The 23,549-nt window shown below is 35.7% G+C and overlaps 1 protein-coding gene across 2 annotated transcripts in view; it reads right to left on the bottom strand.

Annotated features, from left to right (window-relative positions):
- Positions 1-250: 250 nt before the first annotated feature.
- Positions 251-23,549, bottom strand: part of LOC144354722 (uncharacterized) — a 43,562-nt gene continuing 20,263 nt past the window's right edge. The window contains exons 2-11 of one of the 2 annotated variants that reach the window (XM_085502580.1): positions 16,121-16,320; positions 15,057-15,267; positions 11,230-11,362; positions 10,910-11,071; positions 10,614-10,739; positions 10,035-10,118; positions 9,522-9,757; positions 8,739-8,810; positions 2,753-2,921; positions 251-1,890 (exon numbers count right to left, since the gene is read on the bottom strand). In XM_085502580.1, coding sequence (XP_085358706.1) covers positions 1,564-1,890; positions 2,753-2,921; positions 8,739-8,810; positions 9,522-9,757; positions 10,035-10,118; positions 10,614-10,739; positions 10,910-11,071; positions 11,230-11,362; positions 15,057-15,267; positions 16,121-16,205 — 1,605 coding nt within the window. In that variant the 5' untranslated portion in view covers positions 16,206-16,320 and the 3' untranslated portion in view covers positions 251-1,563. The remainder of the gene's footprint in view (positions 1,891-2,752; positions 2,922-8,738; positions 8,811-9,521; positions 9,758-10,034; positions 10,119-10,613; positions 10,740-10,909; positions 11,072-11,229; positions 11,363-15,056; positions 15,268-16,120; positions 16,321-23,549) is intronic. The other variant, XM_085502581.1, reaches the window with a different exon arrangement.

Genomic DNA, 23,549 nt, shown 5'->3' with positions numbered 1-23,549 from the left:
CATACCACAACACATCCACACAGCATGGCATACCACAACACATCCACACAGCATGGCATGGCATACCACAACACATCCACACAGCATGGCATACCACAACACATCCACACATCATGGCATACCACAACACATCCACACAGCATGGCATACCACTACACATCGATGCAGCATGGCATACCACAACACATCCACACAGCATGGCATACCACAACACATCCATGCAGCCTGGCATACCACAACACATCCACACAGCATGGCATACCACAACACATCCACACAGCATGGCATATTACAACACATCCACACAGCATGGCATACCAGAACACATCCACACAGCATGGCATACCAGAACACATCCACACAGCATGGCATACCATAACACATCCACACAGCATGGCATACCACAACACATCCACACAGCATGGCATACCACAACACATCCACACAGCGTGGCATACCACAACATATCCACACAGCATGGCATACCACAACACATCGATGTAGCATGGCATACTACAACACATCCACACAGCATGGCATACCACAACACATCCATTTAGCCTCGCATACCACAACACATCCACACAGCATGGCATACCACAACACATCCACACAGCATGGCATGGCATACCACAACACATCCACACAGCATGGCATGGCATACCACAACACATCCACACAGCATGGCATACCACAACACATCCACACAGCATGGCATACCACAACACATCCACACAGCATGGCATACCACAACACATCCACACAGCATGGCATACCACAACACATCCACACAGCATGGCATGGCATACCACAACACATCCACACAGCATGGCATACCACAACACATCCACACAGCATGGCATACCACAACACATCCACACAGCATGGCATACCACAACACATCCACACAGCATGGCATACCACAACACATCCACACAGCATGGCATACCACAACACATCCACACAGCATGGCATGGCATACCACAACACATCCACACAGCATGGCATACCACAACACATCCACACAGCATGGCATACCACAACATATCCACACAATATGACATACCAGAACACATCCACATGCACACAGCAGAGTATAACCACACAATATGACATACACCATCACACTCACTGTACTCTTCACAGTATTGACCTCATTTAGATATATCTATGATCATCAATGTGATTATTCTCAATGTGATATCAAACAATTACCTCATTTTGCTCTTATCCTATTCTGGTATCATTCAAAGATGAATTACCAAAAGATTAAAAACTACCAAAAAGTGTTTTATCATGTGTTTCTATCTATCTTCATAATGTAAATTATGTGAATATACTATATAACATTATCAAGTTGAAAAATATACAATCACTATATGTATTTGAAATTTTACAGACTAGATAGTTTTATATCAAATAAATTTAGCCAAATATTTTGGTGGGAAATATTCCTGAATTAGGTTAATGTATTATGCCTCAAAACATCTTTGATCTCTGAAATGTAGATCAACAATTTGAATTTGTAGTTTACAAATGGAACTACATGTTGTAAATAAATACCTAAGATTTCCACTCATGATATTGTGTATTTATCCATCCAAGTTCAAAACAACAAGGTTCATGTTTAAAATAGTTATCACCAAGTTGAACAGAAACACTATATGCATTCATGTGATAGTGCCACAGCTTGAATCCTTGTTTTTCCAGTGATTTTATGATACTGTATCGTTTGCGTATGTCTGCTTCTTCATTTCGATATTCCAGTTTCCACAAATGAACTTCAACTACTAATTGTTTAACATAGTGCAATATCCCTTCTTCTAGCATATTATGTAATGATGACCATTCAGCGCCCTCTATGTCAATTTTCAGAACATCAATGACTTTCTGCAGTATAAATAGAATTATTTCATTAATAACAGTTAACAGGCCAGAGTATGTTCGGTTTGAGGTTAATTAATATATACTTTGGTTTTGACAAACAGTACACATTTTGTCTTAACTTTATCATGCATACATTCTGGTGTCTACCCTTTCCACCAATGGTCACTTAGTATATTATTCTGAGGGAATGTGATTCAGGTGTCATTTCTAGTTTTACTGGTTCACATGTGCTATATTTCAATATAATGGTCTAAAATTTGTTTACACTATACAAATAAAACTGAATATATCGGCGGTTTGTTACCACTCTTCTGGATATAACCTGTTGAGTCTCCATGTTCACTGATGTGGTTCACTAAAGGAGAACCAGGGCAGGCTGGTTTAAGGTTTGATTTTCTCAGGTGTTACCAGTAGTACATAAACTACATTGTCATGTCAATTTTAAATTAAATTTTATTTTATTTAAAAACAATCCAAATCCAGGGTTTTGATGACTGTGTCAATTATAAACAATGAAGATGAAGTTGGATATTAATGTCAGTTGGTTAAATTTCATCGAAATCAAAAAACAACTAAACTCAACATGCAACCATTATGTCTTGTCTTTCAATATTGATATATAATATTGATGGTGCCCCAACCTTCAGCTCTGGGCAGGCAACAAATTGTGATATTACTCTCACAAGCATGTGTTATTATTTAACTCTGGCAGAATGGGAATGTGTAGATCTTCAGGCATATGATCATATACCTCAGATTTTGTTTATCAGACATACTTTGACAAATTGTGTTGGTTGTTGGTACAAGCCGAATACAATGCATTATCTCACTTGTCACAGTTAAGACTCCTGTGCACTGTACTTACATGTTGATGGTTCATCTCTGCCATAAGGCCTTCCAATGTTCTAACTTTCCATATACTGTTTGTATTGGCTTTCATTCCAGTGCCATAATAACCATTACTATTAACATCTAAAAGTCCAAAGTCAAAGAACCAAACTCTCTCTGAATGTTTGTGACTTCCTAGATTCATACTGTAATATGAAATGCATCAGTATTCTGAAAACATTCAGTATAATGGTGTATCTTCAATAGATACTATTATAATGCTTAAATATATATTAAATATATTGACCAAATATAATTGGTGAATTAACACTGTGATAACACTGGTGAATTAACACTGTGATAACACTGGCGAATTAACACTGTGATAACACTGGTGAATTAACACTGTGATAACACTGGTGAATTAACACTGTGATAACACTGGTGAATTAACACTGTGATAACACTGGCGAATTAACACTGTGATAACACTGGCGAATTCACACTGTGATACCACTGGTGAATTAACACTGTGATAACACTGGTGAATTAACACTGTGGTACAACTGGTGAATTCACACTGTGATACCACTGGTGAATTAACACTGTGATAATACTGGTGAATTAACACTGTGATAACACTGGTGAATTAACACTGTGATAACACTGGCGAATTAACACTGTGATAACACTGGTGAATTAACACTGTGATAACACTGGTGAATTAACACTGTGATAACACTGGTGAATTAACACTGTGATACCACTGGTGAATTAACACTGTGATAACACTGGTGAATTAACACTGTGGTACAACTGGTGAATTCACACTGTGATACCACTGGTGAATTAACACTATGATAACACTGGTGAATTCACACTGTGATACCACTGGTGAATTAACACTGTGATAATACTGGTGAATTAACACTGTGATAACACTGGTCAATTAACACTGGTGAATTAACACTGTGATATGACTGGTGAATTAACACTGTGATAACACTGGTCAATTAACACTGGTGAATTAACACTGTGATATGACTGGTGAATTAACACTGTGATAACACTGGTGAATTAACACTGTGATAACACTGGTGAATTAACACAGTGATAATACTGGTCAATTAACACTGTGGTACTACTGGTGAATTAACACTGTGATACCACTGGTCAATTAACACTGTGGTACTACTGGTGAATTAACACTGCGGTACAACTGGTGAATTCACACTGTGATACCACTGGTGAATTAACACTGTGATACCACTGGTGAATTCACACTGTGATACCACTGGTGAATTAACACTGTGATAATACTGGTCAATTAACACTGTAATAACACTGGTCAATTAACACTGGTGAATTAACACTGTGATACCACTGGTGAATTAACACTGTGATAATACTGGTCAATTAACACTGTGATAATACTGGTCAATTAACACTGTGGTACTACTGGTGAATTAACACTGTGATACCACTGGTCAATTAACACTGTGGTACCACTGGTGAATTAACACTGCGGTACAACTGGTGAATTCACACTGTGATACCACTGGTGAATTCACACTGTGATACCACTGGTGAATTAACACTGTGATAATACTGGTCAATTAACACTGGTGAATTAACAATGTGATACCACTGGTCAATTAACACTGTAATAACACTGGTCAATTAACACTGGTGAATTAACACTGTGATACCACTGGTGAATTAACACTGTGACACCACTGGTGAGTTAACACTGTGATAACACTGGTGAATTCACACTGTGATACTACCGGCCAATTAACACTCGTGAATTAACACTGTGATACCACTGGTGAATAAACACTGTGGTACCACTGGTGAATTCACACTGTGATACCACTGGTGAATTAACAATGTGATAATACTGGTCAATTAACACTGTGATAACACTGGTCAATTACCACTGGTGAATTAACACTGTGATAACACTGGTGAATTAACACTGTGGTACCACTGGTGAATTAACACTGTGGTACCACTGGTGAATTAACACTGTGATAACACTGGTGAATTCACACTGTGATACCACTGGTGAATTAACACTGTGGCACCACTGGTGAGTTGACACTGTGATAACACTGGTGAATTCACACTGTGATACCACTGCCCAATTAACACTCGTGAATTAACACTGTGATAACACTGGTGAATTAACACTGTGGTACAACTGGTGAATTCACACTGTGATACCACTGGTGAATTAACACTATGATAACACTGGTGAATTCACACTGTGATACCACTGGTGAATTAACACTGTGATAATACTGGTGAATTAACACTGTGATAACACTGGTCAATTAACACTGGCGAATTAACACTGTGATACGACTGGTGAATTCACACTGTGGTACCACTGGTGAATTCACACTGTGATACCACTGGTGAATTCACACTGTGATAACACTGGTGAATTAACACTGTGATAACACTGGTGAATTAACACAGTGATAATACTGGTCAATTAACACTGTGGTACTACTGGTGAATTAACACTGTGATACCACTGGTCAATTAACACTGTGGTACTACTGGTGAATTAACACTGCGGTACAACTGGTGAATTCACACTGTGATACCACTGGTGAATTAACACTGTGATACCACTGGTGAATTCACACTGTGATACCACTGGTGAATTAACACTGTGATAATACTGGTCAATTAACACTGTAATAACACTGGTCAATTAACACTGGTGAATTAACACTGTGATACCACTGGTGAATTAACACTGTGATAATACTGGTCAATTAACACTGTGATAATACTGGTCAATTAACACTGTGGTACTACTGGTGAATTAACACTGTGATACCACTGGTCAATTAACACTGTGGTACCACTGGTGAATTAACACTGCGGTACAACTGGTGAATTCACACTGTGATACCACTGGTGAATTCACACTGTGATACCACTGGTGAATTAACACTGTGATAATACTGGTCAATTAACACTGGTGAATTAACAATGTGATACCACTGGTCAATTAACACTGTAATAACACTGGTCAATTAACACTGGTGAATTAACACTGTGATACCACTGGTGAATTAACACTGTGACACCACTGGTGAGTTAACACTGTGATAACACTGGTGAATTCACACTGTGATACTACCGGCCAATTAACACTCGTGAATTAACACTGTGATACCACTGGTGAATAAACACTGTGGTACCACTGGTGAATTCACACTGTGATACCACTGGTGAATTAACAATGTGATAATACTGGTCAATTAACACTGTGATAACACTGGTCAATTACCACTGGTGAATTAACACTGTGATAACACTGGTGAATTAACACTGTGGTACCACTGGTGAATTAACACTGTGGTACCACTGGTGAATTAACACTGTGATAACACTGGTGAATTCACACTGTGATACCACTGGTGAATTAACACTGTGGCACCACTGGTGAGTTGACACTGTGATAACACTGGTGAATTCACACTGTGATACCACTGCCCAATTAACACTCGTGAATTAACACTGTGATACCACTGGTGAATTAACACTGTGGTACCACTGGTGAATTAACACTGTGATAACACTGGTGAATTAACATTGTGATAACACTGGTCAATTGACACTGTGATAACACTGGTGAATTAACACGGTGATAACACTGGTGAACTAACACTGTGATACCACTGGTGAATTAACACTGTGATAACACTGGTGAATTAACACTGTGATAACACTGGTGAATTAACACTGTAATACCACTGGTGAATTAACACTGTGATAACACTGGTGAATTAACACTGTGATAACACTGGTGAATTAACATTGTGATAACACTGGTCAATTGACACTGTGATACCACTGGTGAATTAAATCTGTTATCACTGGTTAATCAACACTGTGATAACACTGGTGAATTAACACTGTGATAACACTGGTGAATTAACACTGTTACCACTGGTGAATTAACACTGTGATAACACTGGTGAATTAACACTGTGATAACACTGGTGAATTAACACTGTGATAACACTGGTGAATTAACACTGTGATACCACTGGTGAATTAACACTGTGATACCACTGGTGAATTAACACTGTGATAACACTGGTGAATTAACACTGTAATACCACTGGTGAATTAACACTGTGATAACACTGGTGAATTAACACTGTGATAACACTGGTCAATTAACACTGTGATAACACTGGTCAATTAACACTGTGATAACACTGGTCAATTAACACTGTGATACCACTGGTGAATTAACACTGTGATAACACTGGTGAATTAACACTGTGATAACACTGGTGAATTAACAAGGTGATAACACTGGTGAATTAACACTGTGATACCACTGGTGAATTAACACTGTGATAACACTGGTGAATTAACACTGTGATAACACTGGTGACTTAACACTGTGATAACACTGGTGAATTAACACTGTGATAACACTGGTGAATTAACATTGTGATAACACTGGTCAATTGACACTGTGATACCACTGGTGAATTAAATCTGTTATCACTGGTTAATCAACACTGTGATAACACTGGTGAATTAACACTGTGATAACACTGGTGAATTAACACTGTTACCACTGGTGAATTAACACTGTGATAACACTGGTGAATTAACACTGTGATAGCACTGGTGAATTAACACTGTGATAACACTGGTGAACTAACACGGTGATAACACTGGTGAATTAACACTGTGATAACACTGGTGAATTAACACTGTGATAACACTGGTGAATTAACACTGTGATAGCACTGGTGAATTAACACTGTGATAACACTGGTGAACTAACACGGTGATAACACTGGTGAATTAACACTGTGATAACACTGGTGAATTAACACTGTGATACCACTGGTGAATTAACACTGTGATAACACTGGTGAACTAACACGGTGATAACACTGGTGAATTAACACTGTGATAACACTGGTGAATTAACACTGTGATAACACTGGTGAATTAACACTGTGATAGCACTGGTGAATTAACACTGTGATAACACTGGTGAACTAACACGGTGATAACACTGGTGAATTAACACTGTGATAACACTGGTGAATTAACACTGTGATACCACTGGTGAATTAACACTGTGATAACACTGGTGAATTTACACTGTGATAACACTGGTGAATTAACACTGTAATACCACTGGTGAATTAACACTGTGATAACACTGGTGAATTAACACTGTGATAACACTGGTGAATTAACACTGTAATACCACTGGTGAATTAACACTGTGATAACACTGGTGAATTAACACTGTGATAACACTGGTGAATTAACATTGTGATAACACTGGTCAATTGACACTGTGATACCACTGGTCAATTAAATCTGTTATCACTGGTTAATCAACACTGTGATAACACTGGTGAATTAACACTGTGATAACACTGGTGAATTAACACTGTTACCACTGGTGAATTAACACTGTGATAACACTGGTGAATTAACACTGTGATAACACTGGTGAATTAACAATGTGATAACACTGGTGAATTAACACTGTGATAAAACTGGTGAATTAACACTGTGATAACACTGGTGAATTAACACTGTGATAACACTGGTGAATTAACACTGTGATAACACTGGTGAATTAACACGGTGATAACACTGGTGAATTAACACTGTGATAACACTGGTGAATTAACACTGTGATAACACTGGTGAATTAACACGGTGATAACACTGGTTAATTAACACTGTGACAACACTGGTGAATTAACACTGTGATAACACTGGTGAATTAACACTGTGATAACACTGGTGAATTAACACTGTAATACCACTGGTGAATTAACACTGTGATAACACTGGTGAATTAACACTGTGATACCATTAGCAAATTGGCATGATACATTTGTTCATTATATACGTCTCATCTATTACATCCCTGTTTTTGACTGTATTAACATTCTATGAATAGGTGGTACATATTGTGTGTATGGGAATAAATGGAAGTCGTGTCCCACCTTGGATCAAACGCAAAAACATCACACCCATAGTCAGCCATGTCTTCATCAAAAGAAAAATCACCACCAATACTGCAGATGAAACATTACATTACGTAACCTTAGTGAATTCTAAAATTTTGCATGACAAACTGGAGTAAAACTCATCTGTTTCATCAAGCATTCCTGTGAATTGTGAGCGTCATTGGGCATCATTTTATGAATATCAGACGCTATATAAATTATATATTATTATTAACATGATAAAACTAATTAACATACAAATTACCTATTGTAATCAACATGCACAAATTTGTACCAAAATCTAATCAGGTCTGGTGTTTACGTACAACTTAATAAACAATTGAAAGGAAAGTTTAAAAAAAAACATTGAAAATATTATTTGTTTTACTACAAATTAAAAATTATCGTCATAAAATGAACCGGTCAAGCAAATGAGTGATTCATTTTTAAGTCAAAAATATAATATTTAATCAATAATTAGAAAACTGAAATTGTCATCACAGAATAAATAAATTTGATAGATTACTCAAGACATCAACACAACAAATATTAGCACTGCATCATCAAACAGTGTCAATGAAAAAAAGACCATCAGCTAATGATGAACAAAATCTTACTTGCACTCATCAAGATAGCTACACACCAAACAGCAAGTCAATTGGTCCAGTAGTTTTTGAGAGGAAATCATTCACAAACAAATGATTAAACAATAAATGATCACCATCCTAATGGCTCCAGTGAGCTATAAACTGTATTTTTGTATAAATTCAGTGAACTTACCCGATTGAATACACCAGACAATGTGATGAATTCAGTCCCAAGCTTGGATCAAGACAAATATCCCATCCACCATCTTCAGCATTGCCCATACGTTCACTTTTTGGGCAATTGATATGTTTTTTATTAAAGCTTGCAAGCAAACGTTCTGCCTCAACATCTTGTGTATAAAATTCCCTTCTTTTATGTTCAACAGTCTTGTTGGCTTTTGGTTCTATTAAGACAGGTTTTTTTAGTTTCTAAAGAAATCAAGAAAGATTAAATTATAAAAACAACCAAGTTTGTATTTCACTTTCAACAGTAATATTACAAAATATATGATATTCAGACTCTATGCACATTCATGGGACAGCTTAACCTCAATGACTTAGGGTTGGCTTTTCATTTGGTCAAATTTGACATTATTATTATTATTACATTTGGGTACTGTGCGTCAGAATTCAATTTTATGCCACACTAGTTTGAAATGTACCACTGATATCACCAAGGATACATTTTGATTCTACCTACACTTACTTCTGTATGTCCATCATGAAATGTATGTACATCAGGAAGCCATCGTAGTTTTTCTGGTCTGAATGTTTCATTTCCTTGCAGAAACTTTAGAAAAATATTAAAAAATAGTTAAGCTGAAACTAAGGAAAGATGTGTGATTAAGCCTTCAATGTGATGACATCATAGCAGAACATTGTCTGTGACATCTTGTCAGTACATTGTCACTTAAGCCTTCAATGTGTTATTGCTACATGTCTTTGAAATTTGGGAAGGTGAGTTATTGAATTTAACTCCACATTTTTGGTCTGGAGTCAGGATATCACACAAATGTGAGTGACATATTTAAATGATTCTGACCAAAAGTGTGAGCATCTCCTAATTTTACCACACACCAACCACAACCATCAATTACTGAGCTCTTGCAGATTCACATGAATATTCACAGCAAATGGATGCATTAGAATGGTCATTTCAAAGTCAAGTGCATTAAAATATTTCAAAATCTTGTAGCTTTGATAGATGCGCTTATCTTCAGTGACCAAGAACATTATTAAAACGTCAGAATAATATAGAATATAATAGCAGTGAAAATGTCTATACCTTTACCCATGTAGAATAATAGCAGCATGTTGTATACTTCTGTATAGTCTTGCTATGCTCTGGTACAAACTCAGAGAACGTCAATGAAAATCCAAAATCATGTAGCTTTGGTAGCTGCTTTAATCTCTATCGAGGGATCAACAAGAAAAATTATTGAAATATATGTTTTTATTCTACTCTTAGACTAGTTTTCAAAAACAATTGTGCAGCATTCACTGAAATCACAAAGTTGAGGTGTTCTTGAGTGTACTGAATGACAGAAAAAGTTTGGTAGATCTCTTTATCAACTTGCATACCTTTTCTGTTTCTTCATCTTGGAATTCTACTGGAAGATGATCCTTTGGACTGAATTCTATCCTTAAAAGCAACTGTTTCACTCGATGTAATATCCCAGAAGAAATCAATTTTTCAAGCAGAGACCAACTCTGTTTATCAATATCTAGTTTTAATAATTGAATCTGCAAAAAAATATCACAAATGAAAATAAAATTAAGGTATATCGATACATATCCCATGTATAAATAAACCTCCATATAAATATCCTTTGTACTGAGATGCTGGCCTATAGATATCTCGTATAATGTAATTATCTCATACTATGATTACTTTGACTTACATCAGAAATATTTATTCTTCTTATAAATTCTTCTAAAGTATCATCCACTTCAATGTGGTTAAAAACACACCTATTAAATATAAACACCAAATGATTTATAAGTACTGCATCACGATTCTTGTTTCCATGGGAACTACAAAAAAAATACAAATGGTACACTAGAGATAGTATCAGGTAAATTATTCACTACAATATCAGGATTAAATCTATTTTATGTAAAATGCCACTTGTGCATTTTTGACATGTCTGCACAGATTTGTGTATATCGTTGGAGGTGGAGCCACGCCACAGAAAATTCTATGTTGCTAAGAGGTGTACCATGTATTTCTATTGGATGAAGAGTAAGTGAAAATTTTGAGGTAATCGTTAGCAACCAATTTAATATGTGTTTTACATATATGAGTGATCTTGCCACTATCCCAAAGTACAGTTTTCTGATCAGAGTTTTCTGCCTTTGTTTTCAACATGATGGTTTCCAGGTTATGAAAATGCCTGGATGTCTTCCCCAAGGATATACACATAGAGATGACAATAACTCATGTCAAAATCTGTTGATAATTGTTTTAGATTGACCATAAACAATGTGCATCAATAACTCACTATGTGTGTTTAAACAACAAGTTTTAAATATCATCAGACCAGGCATACATGTATATGTAAAACGTTGATGACATGTTGAAATGTTGATTTATGACTAAAATAACCACTACTCAGTCAAAGGTCAATGAAACAAAAAACTATTGTGTATACGTATATTATATCTTGTTTTTGAACCTAAATTGAACAAAATTTGTCAATGTATTTTTGAGAAAGCAAGATGACCGACAGTTGGCCAATTTGAATTAAATCATCATATATAAATAAGTGACCATATACATGCTGTTGAGGTATTAAATAATCTTAATACAAAGTAATACAAACAACAACACTTTAAAACCGCATCACAGATTCCTTTTTCAAAATGTTTACTTCTTATATTATGACACAGCCTCATGGCTATCAGTACTTGTATATAAACTAGATGTATTTTAGTTACAGTAGGTATTAGTTATCGGTTGTATATAGGTGTACGATATCTTTCTATAACAATTAACAATTTCATCATGGCATCCCCCTTGAACACAGTGAAATTAAACAAAAGCACACACAATAATTATTATAACATTTGAGGGCGCAATTCATAATTAATAGAAATACTGTTGGGTGTTAGTTCGACTTCTATCAAATTATGAAATCTTTAATTTTCAATAATTTGGTTGGAGCATCATCTACTTTGTACTATGTACACTCAGGCACAGTGTCCCATCTAGAGCATGTGCTTCTAGATTCCTCGGTTGATGGGGCTGCCGTCATTGTGGCCTTCTGACTGGGCTGCCCTATCTTGTCTATGAATTAATGTCAGCCAGGAGTGATTTATCCAAGCAAATGTGTTAAACGAAGTGGGAGTATGTTTACAGAACCTGAGTACAGAGAGATGGATTTGTTCTGTTTTTGTAGTGAGTATTACTACATTAATCGCAAAATTAGATACATAGTTGATAAACGACACGACTTGCATTTCCTCAGCGCCACCTTCTTGGTAAATGTCACAGTCTAGGGCACAGTTTGCATAAACAAATGAAAGTATCAGTAACCGATATGTTTTTTTTATTTATAAAGTCAAACTAAAATCACTGCTGGTTCTTCTTCTACGATGGCTAACACCCACTAGCTTTCCAGCCATGTTCGTACACTCGCTACGCCTGTAAGTTTTAATTTGGTTTCAAAGTATTCATCAAATCACCAGCCACTCATAGAATTTGAAAATATTACATAGACAGGACAGTTGCCAAAAACATCCACCTTGTGGAATGACTAATGATACATCTACATACATGTACCCCAGGCACGAACCCCTATATGCACAGTCAATGCAGTCAACCCACAGCAGTGATCTAACATAGCGTAGTGCACTGCCACGGTGGGAATCAATATGGTGTACTGGTCATGATCATTACAATGCTACTTCACACGACACATCAGTCACTCATCCATTCACAATATAAATTATTTAAATATAATATTAGATGGACTAAAACTAGTTTCTTTGTTAGTTTATCATATGAGAGAATGACAAGAATGAAATTATGTAGATTCGAGGGCCAGTAACTGTGAAACTGTTTCCTTCACTGAGAACTTTTAGTGGCAGCACATTCACTGGTATTGACCTACAATATTCTTTTTTTTTCAAATTACGGATTAACACCAGTCTACTCATGATCATTTATTATTAGTCACTTAAACCCCATTATGTTATAAACACACAGAGACAACACCATATACTATATACTGAAATTGTACCATAGATGATTTGAAAAAAGATGGTCGCTGGGTTGTGTCCAGGTCACTAGAGGGCCCTATCTATTGAAATCAAGTCTTGTCAAGCAAACCTCAGGGATTATGATACAAGATAACAACTTACTGGGTTCCTGAAATGTCAATTATGTCACCATCTTGATAGGCTAAGCCTCTCTCTGATGAACTAACTAATAATTTTCCCATAACAGTGTGTGTTAAGCAAGTCCCCATCACTTGACTGATTTCAGCTATTCAACCCTTAGTTTACACCACAGTCCCTCTAACCCCGGTCTGGAAACGGCTATTGTCTAAGTTGTAAATTACCCTCAGTGCTTGAAAAGCCCAGGATATGGCTTTCCGCAAAGCATAGTCTTAATAGCAGAGCAATTTATTGAAACAATAGATTCATTGTTCCCTGCATATTCTAGTTTTTACAACCAAAAATTTTGATACTTTATATAGATTTAGAAGCTCAACACAATTCTTTAGCCGGTAAGTCTTTCTATAGTAGCATATTGACATATTATTTATGAATATCACACTTAAATTTGAAGTACTCTGTCAAGGGCCGCAACTTGGAACACTTGTTGATCGGTTGGCCCCTTCTATTCATCATTTGTTTCAGAAAGATCAATGTTTTATCCTTTAAAAGATTGCTTAAATCTAGTTGTCATTGTTTATTGTGCTTGTTTTAATATATTATCTACTGTATAATATACAGCTGCTTCATTGCCATTCGAATTTTCGTGTCATTATTTTTGTTTCCAAGCATATATTTGGAATGTAGTTTACAATGCTGGTGACATGTCTCTAAGAATAACATCCTGCAGTATCAATTCTTTAGCACTGCCAGGAATTGAGTAGGAAGACTTTTTTTTGCCCGGATTTTGTTTTTGATTTACTAAACTTACTCAATGCATGGTCAGTGGGTTGGTCTATTTATAGTAAGAAAATAGAGAATTTTTTATGTACATTTACTTTTTGTTGATGTGGTAAGTTTTTCTCTCAGATGTTTGTATTTTGATAAATCACGGTAATATGTGCTGATCTGTTCGCAGTTTTTGATTGCTATGTTTAAGTTTGTGTATGCTCAGCTGTCCAAGGTGTGAATGGTCTATTTACCTGCAACCAGCCCTGGGACAATAGACTGCCAAGAATTCCCAGACCGGGGACTCTAATATTACATTAGCCTTGTATAGGGACACTTTGCACATGCAATCGTGTCTAAAACAATATTTCTGCAAAATTTGGCCATTTTTATGTGGTTATATTTAAGCTATTGCCACTTTTAAAGACTCAAATATTTGAACTTTATGTGCTGACATGTCCACATAAAGTTGTAAAGATTGGACTGTTTGCAAGAAATATACAAAATAAAATGATAATTATAGGCCTGCACACAAAACTCATCATATAAATGACCATAAATGGAATGGTGGTGGACTTCTACCAGACTGACTGCATAAACACACAGTGTGTCGAATACATACCTGATTGTAAAGCCTACACAATCACCTGCCCAGGGACTATCCAGGGTAATACCCTCAGTAAGGTCACGACATATTTCCCATAATGCATTGCCTTGTTCCCTGATCATCAATAAATGTTTGCACTTCTTATTCAAATTTGGAAAAATTCGCCCAATTCCAGGATCTGCATTAATGATATTGTTTAATTTCTTAATAGTTTTGCTTTTGTCATCTGCAGAGAGATTAAGTTCAGACAATATAAGGACAAATTGTGAATCACAATTCAATGAGATAAAACATTATCCATAAAATAAAGCCATTGATATTATAAATATAATTAGGTTATTACGAGGATACCTCAAAGTATGCACAAAGACAGTACAGCTACCGACACACACCAACACGCAGCAGAGTTAATGCAACAGCGTACTGTCTAAGTGTATACTTTGAGGTATTCTTGTAATGACCTTATTATTATACATCTTTTCCTTCCAAGGATATAACATGGGAATGCCGAAATCCAACAAGTTTAAAAGTTTAAAATCAGCGGACTTTTTTGTGTTGAATCCGGTCAAACTCTGGTGGCAGCCATATTTGTTTTTATTATTATTATCATTCCATTCCATATTTGGAATTCGCATTTCCTAATTTGGTAGGATGAAAAAACCCGTAAAATACAGCAAAACTATGGCACGCTGTAGCTTATGGCGATACGGTGACAGATGTATAATAATAATTATTATCAATCAATAATATTACCAGAAAATATATAATAAGCAATTATCAAGCACAAGTGAGAGGTACATAAAGATTTATCTCCTTGCCGAAGTGAATAATTGTCACATTAGGGAGAAAATCTTCATATACCCTAAAAGTTTACAGTTAATATTTTGTATCACCCTTGAATTCCTGTGGTTCACTTTCAAATTGTGTGAGGTAATTTTCAGTAAAACCACTGCAACATGTGAAGAACAGCACAGGCCAACACAACAGTGGGATTATGTGTTCTGTGGATTTATTCTAGGATTATATGTTCTGTGGATATATATTCTAGAACTGCATAATCTGTAGTGCTGTTAACTCACCTGAATCAGTCAAAAATAGAAATAACACTGATAGTGTAGATGTAATGATAATACAGATAACAGCTTTTTTCATCAATTTATTCATATGGAATGGTGAAATCTGGACAGCGCCACCTACAATTCAATGGTGAGATCTATACAGCGCCACCTACAGTCCAATGGTGAGATCGAGACAGCGCCTACAGTCCCAAATAATAGTGCTGAGAAAAAATATAAATTTATGTAGATGTACAAATACACAACACTAAAATATTTACTGCAAATAAAAAATAATTGAGAAGGATGGGTAGAATATTGGAGATATGCACAATCCCTGGCATTTGTGGACCAGAGTAGGATACATACAGGCATTTAATTTGGGTCAAGTTAGCATAGGCTTGTTTTAACATAATCTAGGTCTACTGAATGCTTAACTGAACTATGCCCCCCCCGACCTTGGAAACTGAGAAGGGTTATTGCATTACATAGGCTATGCGAGTTTAACATAATCAGTCAAGGCGTGTAAGAGAGATGGTTCTGGAAATGCATTTAATATTTAATTAAACGCTAGTTAGTCATTTTTAATCTGATCTTAAAAACAAAATGTAGTGCATCAAGTTCTCATAATGTTCAATTATAGTTTACAATTAGTTTTAATTAAATATGCTAATAATCCAAAATCTAGTGGTGGAATAGCAAAAATGCTTGATTTTAGTGAATTTTTAGCATAAAAATGGCTGCCATTCATCCATCTGATCTTGAATCAGATTATGAAACAAAATGACATGGATATGTGTGATGTATGCATACAGTTTGAATTTGATTAGACCAGGTGCATGGGGGAGGGGTATCAATTCATAAAATTAGTATAAACTCAACATTTTGTTCCATGGAAAGCTATAAAAGTAAGCCCAGTCAAACATTGCTATCAAAAGTCACATTGTTTGCAAGCAATCTTACTAATTGACTGTCCTGATAATTCTTAAAATGGCTGTAACAGGGCTGAACTATTGGATTTATCAGATTTGAAAACACAAATACTGGTGTAAAAACAAATACAAGACATGAATGATGAAATATTTACATGCTTTGTTGACTCCTGATATCTATATATTACTACTGTCATATCTATATGTTCCTAAGGATGAAACTTTCAATGTTGACATTTTAATTGGAGCAGACTTTTATTGGAGTTACAATGGCAAAACTATAATTCATTACAATATCCTAATTTCAAAGAAATACAACTTTAATTTGAAGTAAATTTAATTTAATGGGTCTTGGCTTAATGGTTTCGAAAAAATGAATTCAAAAATTCATTTCATTCAAACCCTAATTGAGACAACTGGATTTAATAATTTCCAGGATGAGCTGCACAGACCAATCGGATTCTAATCAACACAACTAAGTCAATTGATTGACAACCACTTTAGAACACAATTCTTGGTTGACTTTGGTAACATCAAGACAATCATTCTGATTATATAAACAGCAGTTTTAAAATTATTTAAAATAATTATTTTTTATAAAATGTAAAAATTTGAAATGACTTTTCTGAAACCACGAAGATTATGGTAAAGGATCAGCTATTTCATTAAATTAACTTCAAAAATATTTGTTAACTATGCAGTTCCAGTTCTGATTAAGAACATCAAATATTGAACATGTGAGGACTCTATCACTGTAAAAACAGCTGCTCGTATGAAGACATTGGTACTCTCGTCAATTTTTTTTATGGAAAAACATAAAATTTATTTATTTCAAGTTAATTTTTCCAGAGATGTGGGTTAAGAGTATTTTGTGATATTTGTGACACGGTTGGTTTTTATTGCAGCAGTTGTCACGTAAGTGTTAGCTTTTGAGGTTTTCCGAGCGCAATGTTGGGGATATTGGCAGCGATCCGTAAATAATGGTAAAGTATGGATTTTCATTTTAAAATGTGGCTCTTAAATATCTCACTGGTTCTCTTATTACAATCAATTTGCAAATAGGAATGATTTTCTTATACTTTGGCAGAAAACCGGCGATCCCAGGTCTAACGAACACCTGTGATTCCATCGGATTCGCTCAGATTTTAACAAACGTAACTACATTTGTGCCCAGTATTTTTATTACTCATCAGTGTTCTCCCCAGACTCCATGCCAAGCATCATGGCATTTGCATGACAACACATCTAATTTGCATAATTTATTTGCATAATAATTAGTGATACAGAAACTAAAACAGAGATATTTTTATAGCTCATATATTTTTTATCATTTTTATATCACTTCATTGTATTTTATGTGTGCATCAACTCAAATACAGTTTGAAATTTGTACTGTTATGAATATATTGTTATCCATGGAGGTAACTGGTTCATCATTATTTTGTGTACAACAAGTACAGTCAGTTCATATGACGTGAGGAAAAACATTTTTTGCTTAAATTTGTATAGTCTGCCAGATTGTGGGTTATCAAAATATGACTTAGAAATTTAATAAATCAATAATGACATTTTTTTTCTACAACGGCATGCACTTTGCATCACCATCTTTATTACCTCAATTGAATCCCCTTGTAACCCAGCATGCATCAGTCACTTCAGTGGCATTCCTCGCTAATGAAGCACTCTATGAATGAGGTATTTCCAGAGGTCAGGGTTTGTTTTTTCTTCTTCGGCCGTTTTTTTTCGATTTATTTACGTTTTTTTTCCCAATGCGACATAATTTCACTATTTTAATTCTTGGTAATTAGTGTAACCGGCGATGGAGTAGTAACAAGCCATGCATGGCACAGTCCATGCTATCAAATTTAGGATATATAGTCTTGTTTATAGTAATATAGCTGAAATATAACCATGTCAGAAATATGATTTTTTAACATTAAAATGATTGACATTTGTATCTGATCGTCAAACAAGTACTTGTCCATATTGAGAGATATTGCTGTGGAACAGCATTCAAAATCAGCCATTTTGAATACATGTATATATATATAACATGATGTATAACGAATGTATAAAATTTGAATATATAATCAGTCAAAGCATTTAAGAGATATGGCTCTGGAATCCCAACCATTAAAACAAAATGGCCGCCAGTCAGCCTTTTTGAATCCAATCTGAAAAATAAATTCGGCCATTTTTAATAGAATCTCCAAACCAATATATCTGTGTATCTATGACATGATTTATAATGAATATTTAAAATTTGAACATAATTAGTCAAAGCAAGTCAGAGATATGGCACTAGAACCTCATTCATTGAAACAAAATGGCCGCCAGTTGGCCATTTTGAATTTTATCTGAAAAACAAAATGATGTGCATCAAGGTCCTATAATGTCCAACGTATATACCACGATTGAACAAAATCCATCTGTAAACAGCCGAGAAACCGCAGTGCAGCAAATCGGGAAAGATCTTCTCGATGCAATGGGCAAATTATTACTTTGCAGGCCCGCTCTCTCGAAAGACTTCTTGTAGACTTCAGTTTTATCACTGTTTTTGTAAGGCTAACAAAGGCAGAATTAGCTTTCGATCAATGCATGTTATTGTTTTAAAGATGTGCAAGACGAGGCTGACACTTGTAAACAATACAACAACTTAAGCATCGCAGATCAGATTTCAAGAATCATGGGCGAAACAAAAGCTATTTGTCTAAGCGACGCATGCCCGTGGTGCTTGAAAGGCCAGAGGAGAATACTGTACATGTAACCAACACATTTGAATCAAGATTTGCAGAAAGTTGTACGGGATTCTGCCTTCGATTTTGTCTATTGATGAATATGACGCACAAAGTGAAATTGAATTTGGTTTATGAAAATCAGAAAGGGTCCTGCTTTTTCGTCAAACTGAAAAAATGGCTGCGTCACTCTTGTACGTATGCGTACTCGCCATACTGAAAAACGCATACATTTGATGCTTTTAGTCATTGTATCTGCTCAAATAACATCCATCATGACTTTATAAATCATTATATACTAAAACTCACAAATTTTCAGACCTTCCAATGAAATATTACCAGTATTCTTGCGACGGAATATGTTATCGCAATATGCAAATTAGGCTACTCACCCAAGTCAAATATTTGTTCAGAAATTTCAAAGACGACTGAGTTTAAATTAATTAATGTAATAATTAGCTAATTAATATGCATGGAATTGCACCAAAATCCAATCAGCACATCTACTCATCATATATTAGATGTATGCCAAATTTCAATTGAATTGAAGACAACCTATCAAAGACAACTTATGGGTTCAACAAGAACAATCATAATCTGATTTTGATGCACCTGTGAGAAGTTTGCGAATGGGAACATTTGCGTCAGTGTGTCTGTAGATGAAGGATAGGACTGGAAAAATGGAATTTTGTAAATTTAGGCAGATGTATGCATATTTATACAGAACTTGACAACACTGCCAAAAGGAAGAAGAAACAGTTGATTGTCTGATTGTGCATATACATGTAAATACATTGTAAGATGCTATTTCTTATACTTATATTTCTTTGATAAACATACTAAAACTAAAAGATAGACAAATATTAAAAGAGGTATAAAGTAAATGTATTTACCAGTGTTTTAATATAAGGGAAAGATTTCCAGTTGCCTCATAACAAAGAAACACTATTTTCTTTTTTTACTATACATCTTTTTTATAAATTATCTTTTTTTTACTCTCTTTTTTATTATTATTATATTTTATTATTGTTATTATTATTATTACTGTATGTGCTACCATTGAATCCTTCCTTTGTAGTTGGTAAAAAGAACTGTGACAAGCTTTGTTTACTGTGACTGTTTTAAGTGGCAACCATTATACTCTTGTATAAGGGCAACAGAAGTAATATAAACAAAGGAGAAACAAGTGTAATTATGGCTGGTGTGATTAAACATATTATTGATGGTTGACTAGTAGCTTCGCGGTGAGTGGGTTTCATATCTGGTGGGTTTCGCAGGAAGTAGGACTTTGTCTCAGTAACTGGTCCTTTCATCCTTGTTGAGAATTAAAGTTTTATGTTTCTTTAACAACTTGCGCTATTCTGGGAATAGCAACCTAGCAGGAGTTCCAAAATAAGACCCATGCTCTGTTAATACCTCTAGTTTTAAGGACCAATAAACATTACCATTATGATCTTTTTGGTGTTGCAAAGGATAGTTGAATATTGTTTATTGAAATTAATAATCCCCATAACAGTTTTCCAATATAGATAAATTGTAGTACGTAACAAAATGTATAACTCAGTGTCAACAATGAAATAAAGGAATGTATATATATATATATATTTACATTATTACTAATGCATTGCAATACGACTAATTCAAATTGAAAAAAATAGCAATATAAAATATTCCATCAGTAATACATGGACTTCTCAAAGGCGTATATTGCGATCAGTGTTATTTACGAAAATATTTGTTTATAATTTGATAAACTTGCTTGGCAATACCGAGTAATTAGATATAATGTGTACATATTTTAATAAATAAAGATATACTAACAAAAATAAAATATAAATTATTTCATATTTTATTATATAAACTGCACAAAAAGTAAATATCAATATTTGTCCTTACTAGAATGATGTGTAACTTCAAACAGGAATCCTGATAAAGTTCACAACTGGCGATTTAGCAATATTAGGGATTGTCAACTTCCAGTGAATTTGATTACCTAATGTTTTTAGGTCTGGGAAGTTCGAATTAGTAAATGAAGTACAGGCCGACGAAGCTGAAATATCCAAGAACCAACACATACCAAAAATTATATCTCAAAAGTGAATATTCGTGGTGTATTTTAAGTCTAACCGGACCGGAAGTGGGAATTTGTTAGTACTCTAAATATCCAAATATATTTTAGTATAAGGTAGTAAAACACTACAATCAGTCATATCACAGATTTTTTCCTCAAACTTTTTAAGTTGACCATCTTCATTCATCATGCCAGCACAGAAGAAACGATGAAGACCAACTCGATCCTAGAAAAATCCTGCACGATTTTCTCAAGACCAACAACCAACCCCGTACTTTGAACAAAAAACAATGTACAGCCACGAAAACTAGTAACCAACGCCGACAAAAACTCAACACTGAACTCCGCCACTATGACTAGTCCGCTACAAACCAGTCATTCAACCACAACTCATTGCAGCAAATCAACCAGTCGTTCAACCACAACTCATTGCAGCAAACCAACCAGTCATTCAACCACAACTCATTGCAGCAAATCAACCAGTCGTTCAACCACAACTCATTGCAGCAAACCAACCAGTCACTCATCCACAACTCATTGCAGCAAATCAACCAGTCATTCAACCACAACTCATTGCAGCAAACCAACCAGTCGCTCATCCACAACTCATTGCAGCAAACCAACCAGTCGCTCATCCACAACTCATTGCAGCAAACCAACCAGTCATTCAACCACAACTCATTGCAGCAAATCAACCAGTCATTCAACCACAACTCATTGCAGCAAATCAACCAGTCGTTCAACCACAACTCATTGCAGCAAACTAACAAGGCATTCAACCACAACTCATTGCAGCAAATCAACCAGTCATTCAACCACAACTCATTGCAGCAAACCAACCAGTCATTCAACCACAACTCATTGCAGCAAATCAACCAGTCATTCAACCACAACTCATTGCAGCAAACCAACCAGTCGCTCATCCACAACTCATTGCAGCAAACCAATCAGTCGTTCAACCACAACTCATTGCAGCAAATCAACCAGTCATTCAACCACAACTCATTGCAGCAAATCAACCAGTCATTCAACCACAACTCATTGCAGCAAACCAACCAGTCGCTCATCCACAACTCATTGCAGCACACTAACCAGTCATTCAACCACAACTCATTGCAGCACACCAATCAGTCGCTCATCCACAACTCATTGCAGCACACCAACCAGTCATCCAACCTCAACTCATTGCAGCAAATCAACCAGTCATTCAACCACAACTCATTGCAGCAAATGAACCGGTCATTCAACCACAACTCATTGCAGCAAATCAGCCAGTCATTCAACCACAATTCATTGCAGCAAACCAACCAGTCATTCAACCACAACTCATTGCAGCAAATCAACCAGTCATTCAACCACACCTCATTGCAGCAAATCAACCAGTCATTCAACCACAACTCATTGCAGCAAATGAACCGGTCATTCAACCACAACTCATTGCAGCAAATCAGCCAGTCATTCAACCACAATTCATTGCAGCAAATCAACCAGTCATTCAACCACAACTCATTGCAGCAAATCAACCAGTCATTCAACCACAACTCATTGCAGCAAATCAACCAGTTGTTCAACCACAACTCATTGCAGCAAACCAACCAGTCATTCAACCACACCAACCAGTTGCTCAACAACAACACATTTACGCACAGTACAACCAACCAGCTGTCTAACCCACATATTGGCACAACAAGCACATGCTACAGGGCAAGTCAGCA

Source organism: Saccoglossus kowalevskii, chromosome 8 (assembly GCF_978046115.1).
Source record: "Saccoglossus kowalevskii chromosome 8, keSacKowa6.1, whole genome shotgun sequence".
Lineage (NCBI taxonomy): Eukaryota > Metazoa > Hemichordata > Enteropneusta > Harrimaniidae > Saccoglossus > Saccoglossus kowalevskii.
Note: the sequence above shows the minus strand (reverse complement) of the source record. Positions and strands in the feature narration are given on the sequence as shown.